Raw genomic sequence first — 12,450 nt, 5'->3', positions numbered from 1 at the left:
GACCTAAATATGTTTCTTTGGAATGTTTTGTAACTCCTGCTATAAGGAGACTGTGATTATAATCAGTCATGGATGGAGCAATGAGGTTGTGAGTAGAATGGGTCTCCTCGCACAGAGTTAGCATCAGAGGTGACTGCTGAGACTCCCAGCAAGAATCAGGAAAATCTAGCCATTTTACAGTTTACCTGAGCCTTGAAGGAAGGAGATGTCCTTTTTAATCTAGGCTGCATTGCTATGTTGTTGGTAAATCCAAGATCTGGTGGTAGCTGTGCTATGTTTAACCTTTTTTTTTTTAACATTTTGTTATTATAGTTCGGTTTGGCAGCAGTAAAATTGACACAGATCTGATCAATCGAATAGAAAGAGCTATTGGGCAAAAACCTCACCACTTTCTACGTAGAGGAATCTTTTTTTCTCACAGGTGAGTTTTTCTTGTTTTTAAATTCAAAAAGGTCTTGATTAGGTAGACTTTCTATGAGCATTATTTGGAAAAACCTATGACCAGTAAAAGACCACCAAGGTAAACCAACTGTGTCATTTGAAATTAGCAACTACTGCAGATTTCCCTTGGCAACATTTGAAACTCTTGGTTGCATCAGTTTCTGATACATCCTCACTAATCCCAAAATGAAGAAGTGGGCACAGAGCCTTTGCTCTGTACAGGTTCCATTTTGACTCTGCATCAGCAGCCAGACAGAAGAATTGGCCTAGCAGAGAACTCCAGGGCTCATATGGTGTCACTGCTCATTTCAACAGGGGTTCTGTGGGCCTATGCACCTGTATTGTTACATAAAAAAGGCTCAGGGAATAATCTTAAACACCAGCCTGCCAGTCATCTGCACTGTTTAATTGTTAACATGCGTGGGCTTTTGGACTATGGCAGCTAGCACATTTCAGATAAGTGCCTGAGCATGATTCAGGGCATAACCTCCACCAGAGACCATTCCAAGCTGGTTATTTGAACCTATTTGGGAAATGATTCCCAGCTCTGTTTTACTGGGCCTTAGAAATTATTATCAAATTAAGTCATTTTAAAAGTTGCACCTTTTTTAATTTTAATTTAAATCTTAAATTTTAAGGTTGAGGTTTTTTCATGGAGACTGAAGGAGACACTTTTCTTAAATTAAAAAAATGAACAAATAAAACTTTTATATTTTTCTAGGACACTTAACATACTATATTTTATTTATAGATGCATTTGGCTTTAAAAGCACTCAAAGTTTGAATAGAAGCTTTTTGCTGTAGTTGTTTCTTCCTAAGGAGTTACATCATGTTTTCTCTGTTTTATCTTTAGAGATATGGACCAAATCCTTGACGCTTATGAAAATAAGAAGTCCTTTTACCTTTATACAGGCAGAGGGCCATCCTCTCAGGCAATGCATGTTGGTCATCTTATCCCATTTATATTCACAAAGTAAGTTCTTTCTACCATTTGTATTAGCAAAAAAATTTTTATGAGGAAACGTTGAATGTGCTCTGTGGAACTGCCAAAATGATACATTGCAAGAAGCTCTGTTTATTTGAGGTGAATATTAATAAACTTAAACAATGCAATCCTATCTTTTCACTAAAATTATTGTAATCCCTGTGTCACGACCATAGAACCCTCTCCTTACACCCTTAATCCTGTGGCACTTATTAGAATTTTTGTTCTTCTTAAAAATGTGTCTGTGATGTGACTCAACAACGTTACTCTATAATGTGGTGCCTGCAGCAGCAGCACACAAAGACATTGGACTCAGAGTTAAAAGTCTCTTTGAATTCTGTTTCCATTGTAAATGGAGACTGCTGTCATAGGTGCAGGAAACAAGGGTGAGTCTTTTTCCAGGTAAGTTGTCAGTATAGTCTGTATAAAATGTTTATTCTGTTCACATAAACACAACTGCATATGCATCCAAGGAAAAGAGAAGCAGACCTCTTTATAACCTTTTGTTTAAATGTGTAAATATATTTTAGCTGCATGACTTATGTCTTCATTTTAACTTACTTCAAGACAAAATCTTTCTGCTTTTATTAGGTGGTTGCAAGAAGTATTTGATGTTCCCTTAGTTATACAGTTAACTGATGATGAGAAATACCTTTGGAAGGACCTGACAACTGAGAAGGCGTATGAATATGCTAGAGAAAATGCAAAAGACATCATTGCATGTGGTTTTGATGTCAATAAAACCTTTATCTTTTCTGATTTAGACTATTTGGGGTAAGTATAAATTTCTTTAGGGTATTATAATGAAAAAAGGTGTTCGTATTTTCTCTCCCACTTTGACAGCCAGCAATGTTTTAATAAATGTATTTAAATTTGAAAGCTTCAAGACAAGTTTTACAATATTTAAAACAGAAACTTCTTAATTATTCTGCTAACATTTTGTATATATTCTGTTTTCATTCTTCTGTATAATACATGAACAAATACTTGTGTGCGCAATTCTTAAATTTGAATTATGAAAAATATATTAAACCAGATAAATTGTAAAAACACCTAAACCACCAAGAAACCTCCAGATTTATTTGTGTAAGATGGTATCAAATTTTTTGAGATTTGTTTACACTTTATCTACATTAATGAAAGTCATTTCATCAACTTGTGGTAGTCAAGTAGTTTAATAATACAGCATGAAAGATTATTATTTGAACTTTGAGTAAAGTTTAAAGAATATTTCAGAAAAACAAACTGCTATTGGAACTGCCTTCTCAGAAGGAAGAAGGGTTTTATGGCAGAGTTTAGAACTGAAGTCGTGGGCTTTGTTCTTCCATGTGGGGTGATGAGCTTCCTTAAAGACTTGGATAAGAGAACGTGTGTTTTAGAGACACAGTGTATAACATACAGCCCCGAGAATGTGGAGCCTGCAAAGCGGTTTTTCCTCCTTTCACTTCCTTGACCTTCCTGCCTTAGAAAGGTTGCATTAGCCCACATCTGCCCTGTGACTGAATGTGGGCAGGTCAGAACTGCTGTTCCTTTTGCTTCAGCTTTTCAGCAGAAATAAAAGGAAGAAGTTACTGAGCTGTTTTTGATTTGGAAATGCTGTGCTGTATTTGCTGACAGAGCAAGTCCAACCAGGCAATTTAGCCTGTAGAAAATGAGAATTTGGAGGATTTGAGCTGCTATTCCTTTGGTGAACTGCAGTGTCCTATGTGGGATATACACTTGGGGATACTGAGCAACACAGAAGACATGATCCATTCAGGTTACCTGAGTTCAAAGAGAAGCATGAGGATAAGTAAACTTCAGGCTCCGTGAAGTTTGGTGCACTTTGGCACCATTTCCAAATCAAAATATTTCTGAGTTTAGACAGTTAATTGTGACAAAAATTTGCAGAAAATTTTGGGGGGAGGGAAGAATAAATTCAAGTTTCAAGGCATAAAATTCTTTTTTGTAAATAATTAGCTAACTATCATCTTGATGGGCCACAAAAAGACCAAAACAGTGAGATTTAATCCTGCAGGTTTTTTACATTCTCATCTTTCGGAGTGAAAGTTTCTACCTACATTTTTCTGCTTTTGACTTCTCTTTTTATTTTTCCACTTTCTTTCTCACAGAACAAGTACTGGATTCTACAGAAACATCGTCAAAGTTCAGAAGCATGTTACATTTAACCAAGTGAAAGGAATCTTTGGCTTTACAGACAGTGATTGCATTGGTAGGAAATAATATGAGTTACTAAAAGTGATACTTGCTTTCACCTTCTATGGCACTATTTAAGTAATTACTTAAAGAGATTAGTATCTGTCACTCATTAAACAAACAGGAAAAGCATGAAGATCCTTGTTTCTAGGCTGATTGTAAAAGCGTGTTATTGTGGTTCCTTTAGTATAGAAGACACTTTACAGTGGAATTTCTAGCATGATACCTACCTTTTTGGCCTCAGTAACAGCTAAGTACAAAACACCAACACTGGAATGTTGGAAGTGCCCAGGAGAGAGAACTTTTTTTTTTTTGATAGTGATTGCAGCTATAGTCAGTTATGCCTCCTAGAAATTTCTATGCCAAAAGTATATAGAAGCTTTTCTTTTCAGAAAAATTTACGTTAGTACACGCATGCATTTACATATATGGGAAGGTTAAGAAGCATTCAAAAGCCTAATTAATTGTCAAGGTGCTGGGTAACTCTGACTTCCATTTACTTCACTGCAATTGCAAGTTTCTATCACATTAGCCAAAAAAAGATGCTGTGTCAAAGATAGCATTAAAACTTTGGCATTTCTGAGCATTAACATCGTTCTTTGACCAGTAATTGGGCCAGTGACAGCTTTTCGGCCTTCACTGTAACCAAGGAATAGATTGCAACTTCTGTCTTAACAGTGCTCTAATGAAAGTTGCTGTTGTGATGAATTCATTACATGTTTGTAAAAATCTGCTATTTGCTTTCTGTTCTGAGAGGATTTTGGTAAGGGAAGCAGGTTGGTCACTCTGATTAAAAAAGAAAACTAGATACATCTGAGATGCTTTGTGAGTACAGCATGCATATAGCAATGATTCTAGGATAGTAGAGGTGAACTTGCCTGATAAGTAGCTCTTACAGCCATTCTCTCACAAAGAGAAAAAAAATGAACAGCTCAGAGTGATGATATAATTAGTTGTATTTCTGGGAAGGGTAGGTAGTTCAGTGATGAAGAGAGTATGCACTGATGAACCTTTCCAGAACCTTAGTGATCACAACATGCCTTTTTTCATTAGTTTCCATGTTAGTTGAAGGTTTGTTGACCTCATAGAAGGTAAAGATGAAAAAGTTTCCTCAGATAAGCAACACTGCTTGATAAAGATAGACGTTGGTCTTCAACTGAGTATCTGAATGATTCACTTGTGCATTTTACTGATTGCAAAAAGTTCTCTCTATTTATTATTGCTTGTATCGGTTTCTCAGCTTTTCCAAACATGTTTTCTAGGAAAGATCAGCTTTCCTGCTATTCAAGCTGCTCCATCCTTCAGTTCATCATTTCCACAGATCTTCAATGGCAAGGAGAACATTCAGTGTCTTATCCCATGTGCTATCGATCAGGTAAGAAAATCAAATTACTGAATTTGGTTTTCAAGGATTTGTTTTTGTAATGTACCATCAAGCTTCATGGTGGTATATCAAAACATCTGTAAAACATTCCTGCAGGCACTTTTCTTGGGCAGAAGCTGGAAGAGATAAAAGAGTGTTGTGCAGTGTTTTGATGAAGATGAAGGTTTAACCCAACAGTCATGTATTCATGCATTACTTATTTTTGCCAGTCTTGCATCTATCTTGGTCTCAACCCAGTTCACAGTGAGCTGGCATCTATGAAAGCAAAGGCAGTAAAATCTGTGCAAAAGTATACTGACATGGGGGTAGGAAGAAACTTTTGGCCATCTCCGTGGTAACTAAGACAAGATGTAATGAGTTTAACTTGCAACGCGAGATTTATGTTGAACCATAGGGACAAACCTTCCATTAGTAAGAATAAAGAAGCACTGAAATAGGTTGCCAGAAATGCTGCAGAACCTTAACAATTCAGATCTATAGAGAGACAATGCTATAAATAACAGCAGCATTGTTACTTTAAATAAGTATTGTGCCTAGGAATCAAATGCTACACTGTCTGAATCCTTAACTATTTTAGTCACAAGAACAGTCACTGGAAGATGATGTAATTACGTTCATCAGCCACAATATTATGCAGTAATATTGCAGTTGGTTTTAGTCAGATCAGCAGCACAGCACTGCCAGCTTGATAACTGATTTATTTCAGATTCTGTGCTGGTTTATAAATGTTTTGGAAGGAAACTTACATCTTAATCCACATCCATCTCCAGGCCTACTAATCATAGTTTTTACAACTATTTTAAATCTTTGTAAATATGCTTGTTTAATTGAGGGAATTAGAGTGCACAGCAGAACTATGGAAATTTAAAAAATTAGATTTTTGTTTGTTTGTTCCTCTGGATGAACTGGATTGGAAGTAGGTTCTGGAACTTTTTGTGGTTTGTTTTGTGGTTGTTTTTTTTTTTTTTCTTGAGACCACCTGTTAAGGCATGAACGAGTCATCACTCATCAGCTTTTAAATCACATTTTTCAACTTTATTCTGTGCTTTTATTGATGGTTGTTCTAGGATCCTTATTTTAGAATGACGCGAGATGTAGCACCTAGAATTGGACAGCCTAAACCAGCCTTACTGCACTCAGTCTTCTTCCCAGCCCTGCAAGGAGCACAGACAAAAATGAGTGCTAGTGACCCAAACTCCTCCATCTTCCTCACTGATACACCCAAACAAATCAAGACAAAGGTAAGGGTGTGCAAAACTTGTTATAAAGCACAAAGCTTTATAACAAAGAGTGGTGGTGCTCACAGTTAAAATGGCAATTTTTTTAAGTTTTCTTTGAACATATCTGCATCCTTTTTTCCATACATTTCATTGCAAAGCATCTTCAGGAATTGACTGAGTTATGCAAATTTAGCTAGATTATAAAATATAATATTTTGCCTTGCCAACTATTCTAACAATACAAACATTAGCTAGATAATGTACAAAACATAGTGTTTGTTTATCTGAAATCTACAAAGCAGCGGTATAAGAATAAATGTGGTGGAGGCTTATGCTCTAAAAATAAATATTATGTTGCCATAGTTTTGAAATCTGACGGTTCATGATGTAAATCAAATAAACAACTGTATCTTGACTGCCTCTCCATGCTGGGAGCACCAAGTGTTGCACAGTGGCAGTTACAACACAGGTCAGACTTTTCCTGCTGCTTGGGGACCTGCTGGTTCCATGCACACCTCCCTTCAATTCACAAATAAGTAGTATGTTTAATTTCACCTAAGTTTCAGAAGGGATGTTTTCTCCTGTCTGAATATATTCCTAGTGCCCCTTCTAGCTCAAAGGAAAATCCCTCTTACCTAGTGTCAGATGATTTAGTTTGACAAAAGTTTACCTGTGTTGTGGTATTTAAAAAAAATTAATAAAAATCAGTCTTTGGAAAAGGATTTATAGGCATGATAACCAAACATGAAATAACTATCTGTCAAAACAAGAAAAAATATGTATATGTTGTTTCTGCCGAGTGGGCTTGGATTAATTCTCTTATGGTTGACAAACCCATGTATAGGTCAGATTCTTCTGCAGTCATCTCATAATGTTTTATTGTCTTACATAGGAGCTGATTAAACAATACCGTTCTGAAAAATTTGAATTCTTCATGTCTTTGGATTATAATAATTCCATTTTATTTGCACAGTTACACCATAGCTTTTTTAAAAAAGCCTATAATATCAGAATAGAGGATACATGGTTAGTGGTAATGTTGGTAATATTCTTCCATTTTTTCCTGGCGAGTAGCTAGTAATCTGCAAAGAGATACAAGAAGCCTTATGTCCAATTGATAAGTCCTATTTCTGCTATCCTTAAACTACTTAGAAAAATAACAAAATAATTCTACCTATTTGGAATATAAAAGCTATAAAGATAAAATTCTGAACATAATGTAAATTATTGAGTAATGGAGGACAAACTGAGATTTGTTTCAGCTTCTGAAACCCATGGGAAAGTAGTCTTTATGGAAATAGAGCTTGAATGAAAGATGAAACATTATGGCAAATAAATAAAAAATTAGAGTAGGAAAGGTGACTTCTGGTGATGGATGAAGGTTAAAAAGAGAGTGCCACTGCAGCACAAAACTAAAATTACTGCTTATAGCATTTTTCATATCACTAGTGCATTGTTAAGTAATGATGTTTAAAACTTACAGGTAATAGAAGATAAAAAATTATTAGATATTGGGTAAGACTGAGAAGCTTCTGGGAAATCCAAGGAGATGACTGGCAATATTATAATATTGCCAATATTCTTATTTCACATATCAGCACCAAATTACAGCTCAATTATTTACTTGTTTTCCTAGAAACTGTTATTTAGATTGCAAGTCTATACTAATTCAGGGAAAAGATCAGTGCATCACTATAGATAAATCTTTGAAACCCTCAGTCAACGAGTAGGTGCCAGAATAGGTAAAAATTGAACATAAGGTTAATATAGGAAACATTTTGTATAAAACAGTAATGCACCTTCACCTGGCATATGGTATTTAATCCCTCTCACTTTAATAAGAAGGCAAACTATAGGGATGAGGGACACAGAAAAAAAATCATACAAAGACTTCCAAAATCTAGTAAGGAGACAGGTGAGAAAAAGTGCAAAACTGTGTAAAATCTTAGTTTGACAGGTACTAAGCTATTCAGACTGTCTTACAATGTAAGAATAGATGTAACGTGACAGATGGAAGTTTAATTTCTTAAGATATTCATCAGTGCATCATTTTTGTATGTAACTCATTGCCCTAAGACATCATCTGTAACACAGGGATTAGAAAGATTCAAAAAAGAACTAGACGGTCATAGTCATAATAAGAATGTTCAGAAATTGTCAATATGTAACAATTCCTAGATACCAGAACTAAAAAAAAAAATCTACTTTATATGCATGTGTGCCTCTTGGTTGGTTACTGATGATATCTGGAAAGAAACGAGAGCCAAATGAAAGCTCAGCTTGTGGTTGGGAAATACTATTTTTCCTCTTCCTGGCAATTTATTTTCTTTAAATTTGTAGGAAGGTTAGCATCCCCTGAGAATTCTACACGTGTTCTGAATTTACTGGGAATGGGATTAGCAGGTAGATCTATTCACCAGTGCAGTTCATCTCCCCATAGGAAGCTGTGCTTAAAAAGAGAGAGAAGAGTCAGCAAATATTCCATTTTTAGACTGAACAATTGGGCATTTGTCTAATTTTAGCCATTCTAGTTTTGTAATCTTTAACTTTGCTTTCTCTTCTTTTCCTTTTTCTTGAAAAGAGGAAGAGACTAGATTCTCTCTGAAGAGTTCTTCTAAATTCTCCATGCCATCTTCATCTCTTTCAAAATTAATTTCTCAATGGAGTGAATATTTTATTTTTTTCTTACATGAAGTACCTTTTCCTGTAAGCACAAATTCTACCCAACAGACAACAGCTTCAGCAAAAGGGACTTAAAACTTTTTTGACTGAATCTTAGGTGGGTTATTTTTATTTTTTGCTTCCTTTTTGTTCTGGTTATGCAGTCTGGGCAGTATGTATATAACCCCTTTTCCTTTCTGGATTCTAACAAACTCCTTTTGCCTCCCTGCTTCAGTCCTGAGGTTCTGCATTGACTTGCCCCACTCACCCATCAGCCAGTCTTTGATGTAGAATTTGGAGGATCATGATGCACCTCTGTTTACAATATAATAATCCAGAACTTAGTAGAAATTATACCATAAAATGATTATGTTGTTTCAGATTAACAAGCATGCCTTCTCGGGAGGCAGAGATACTATTGAAGAGCACAGGAAGTACGGAGGTAACTGTGATGTTGATGTGTCTTTTATGTACCTGACTTTCTTCCTAGAAGATGATGACAGGCTTGAACAACTGAAGCAGGTAAGTAGCCTAGTTGAAGATAATATTATTCATTCCTCACTGTGAGGACAAGTAACTAAGCAAGTAACTAAGTCCTCCTATGAACCTTCTCCAGGAAGGTAATTGTGTTGTTATTGTTGCACTCTCCATCCCTTACAAGTTTCCATATTAAGACCTCTGTGTTTGTTGCAATGTCCTCCTTTCTCACAGATCATTCTGTCTCTTATTTTAAAAAACAAAAATAAAAAAATAATTTTCCTAGTATTTTCATAAGGATCTTCAACACTCTGTAGGACAGTATCTTCCCTACTATTCAAATGAGGCCACCTTAAGATTAGTGTTGGTTTTAACTGTGTGATACACTTTACCTCTTCCTTATGTGCAAGGTACCTAAATACTCTGCAAAAGTGTTGACTGAGCAAAAGCTCATGTCAAAAGCTTGCTGGTTTTTTGTTTTGTTTTATCATCACAAGAAAAGTAATAGCTATGAGGAACTGATTCATTGATCCCAAGGAAAAATTGGAATGTTGTATTTTCCTTAAACCTATCTGGCAGACTTCTGTCCCTGGGGATAGTAGCAAGGCATTTCACTTCCTTCAGCTGTATGACTGTATGTACCCATGTCACATTGGTTTATGAGCTTTCCCATGATGGGAACAGCTGCAACCTTTTCTCCAACCTTCTACTGTTTCCCAGACAAGAACGGGGTTGGATAGCTACTAATCCACCTGCACACTGTGAATTACCAACTGTAAATATGACTACTGGTGTGAGCATAGATTCTGAGTGTCTTTGCTATGAAGAGGATACTTTAGTCACATCTAATCTCTTACCCAAATGCAATGAGTGAAAAATACAAGAATTTGTACCTCTTATGGTAAAAACCAGCTTAGGGTGACTGTTTATTTGAACTGAGATTCTGGGGAGAAAAAATTTGCAGTTTCCTGCAAATAATTACAGGATTTTCCAGTGAAATTCTTGTGAATGTAGCTTAGTCCATATGACTTGTCTGTCATATATGAAATTGCCCAACTTCCTTAACCTTTCAAAAGGCAACAAGCAATTTTGCAAGTTTTCAGAGTGATACCAGATGATCTTGTAAGACACGTGCTTATTTTTAAGACACCCAAATCTGTATTTGCCAGGGCCAAGCTTTTAAAGAAATACTTGTCACTGAATCTTTTTCCATATAGCACCATATTTAGCAATCAACGCTTTCTTGACAGGCATACACAAGTGGGGAATTGCTCACGGGGGAGCTGAAGAAGGTTCTTATTGAAACATTGCAGCCCTTGATAGCAGCTCATCAAGAAAGACGGAAGCAGGTTACAGATGAAATAGTGAAGCAGTTCATGACTCCACGGAAGCTAGCTTTTGAATTTTGAAGAAATGCATAGTAACTTACCACTTGATAAACCAAAAACGAGTAATTGTTGTCTTCTGTTGTATGTCATCACTCCCTAGTTATGTACAGCCTGCAATCACTGCTTTATAAATATTGCTTTTAAAGAGTTAATTACAATGAATGTCAGAGTACAGGAAAAATTTAAAATAAGACTCATATCTATTTAAAATCAGAATATACAGGACAGAATTGCCCAATCTTGCAGAAAAGCATGTCTGTCAGCATGACACTGTATTTTATTGCATTTCATGTTGAAAATAAAAATAAAACTTCCATTTTGATGATAAAGCCCAACTTGTAAATTGTTTTGGATATGTTGGTAAGAGATATCTCAAATTAATAACTAGTAGCTCCATCTTCTTTTGCCCTGTGTACCTTGGTTTACTAGACTGCATGACTTTTTGGGACACTGGGAACATGCTGCACACAAAAAGACAGTGAATATTACAAAGTGGATTACACAGTGACTTAGAGCCGGGATCAATACGGAAAGAACGGAGATCTGTCAGTTGAACACAAGAGGAAGAATATCAGGCTGGTTTTGCTATCGTCTTCCTCTTTGACTTGAGGCAAGTCACAGAAATCTCACTGTACTTTTGTTTCTGCAGCTATTTAACTGGTCTGACTGCCCCTCGAGGGAGGAGGTTATCACAAGGTTGTAAACTTCCTTCATATTCTCTGGTGGAAGATAGTGTAGAAATGCAAATTTTAGTTTCTAGTTATAAAAAATACTAAGTGTTAAACCATGCTGTGAAAATGAGGTTGATGCTGGACACAAGGATGCTTCTAGTACTGTTCTGTTTTACTACACCAGGTAATTTAAACTAGGGGTTCTTATTTTAAGATGTATTCCAGTGAGAAAATATACTTTATTAAAATACCTCATGTGATATTTAATTATCTCCTTTCTTAAAAGGAACTTCAGTGTCTTTGCTATGATTTATGGAAAAAGAATTCAAATTATTAGCTAATTTATTTTAATATGTACAGTGCTGAATGCAAACTCTTAGATTTGTCTTATATTTATATAGAATAGAATAGAATAGAAAGTTGCTAGCCCAGACATACTCTTATCTACATCAAATAAAAATACCTTTGATAACACAGGTGGGTATTGAGGTGTGGTATTTGCAGATCATTAAAAAATATAAGGAAGGCATTTGAATGAGGTGTGAAAGATTTAAACTTTAACAGGTTCTGTACTGCGGGGGCCTAGTGGACATACACTGACTGTAGCATTCTTTTTTTTAAAAAAGGAAAAAGAAAAGAAAAGAATTTTTTTTAAAAAGCACAATTTTAATTTGACCATAAACCTTTGAAGTCAGCTGATTACACTTGCGTTGTGGGAGAAGTTTCAAGGGTGAGACTTCTCATTGACTTCAGTAGACCTTAGATCAGCCTGTTAGTACATGAGAACGTGCTGAGCTGTTTGTGCTGCCGGGAGCTGGTGCTGCTGCCTTCCCACCAGCAGCAGTTCTGTAACACAGCGTCCATGTCCTCTCCAGAAATGACCTTGTGTTTCTGAGATGGAAATACTTGTGTGCCAAGTTGTATGTGAAGTGCCCCTGTTAGTTTATGTTTGTGCAAGGAACCAAGGAAAGACTGAAATGCAAGGCAAGGTTAGTCCTATTGCATGTGTTTCAAACTTGTGTTGAAA

The 12,450-nt window shown here is 36.0% G+C and overlaps 1 protein-coding gene across 1 annotated transcript; it reads left to right on the top strand.

Annotated features, from left to right (window-relative positions):
- Nucleotides 1-312: 312 nt before the first annotated feature.
- Nucleotides 313-11,081, top strand: WARS1 (tryptophanyl-tRNA synthetase 1; the record flags this gene model as incomplete). Its single annotated transcript, XM_010168486.1, has 8 exons — nucleotides 313-421; nucleotides 1,295-1,414; nucleotides 2,018-2,200; nucleotides 3,538-3,638; nucleotides 4,885-4,997; nucleotides 6,074-6,247; nucleotides 9,269-9,409; nucleotides 10,615-11,081. Coding segments are annotated over 8 exons (1,100 nt in total), but the record flags the coding sequence as incomplete, so codon positions are not given.
- Between the last annotated feature and the right edge of the window lie 1,369 nt (nucleotides 11,082-12,450).

This window comes from Antrostomus carolinensis, unplaced genomic scaffold (assembly GCF_000700745.2).
Source record: "Antrostomus carolinensis isolate BGI_N321 unplaced genomic scaffold, ASM70074v2 scaffold13535, whole genome shotgun sequence".
NCBI lineage: Eukaryota > Metazoa > Chordata > Aves > Caprimulgiformes > Caprimulgidae > Antrostomus > Antrostomus carolinensis.
This window is presented reverse-complemented; position numbering and strand designations above follow the sequence as displayed.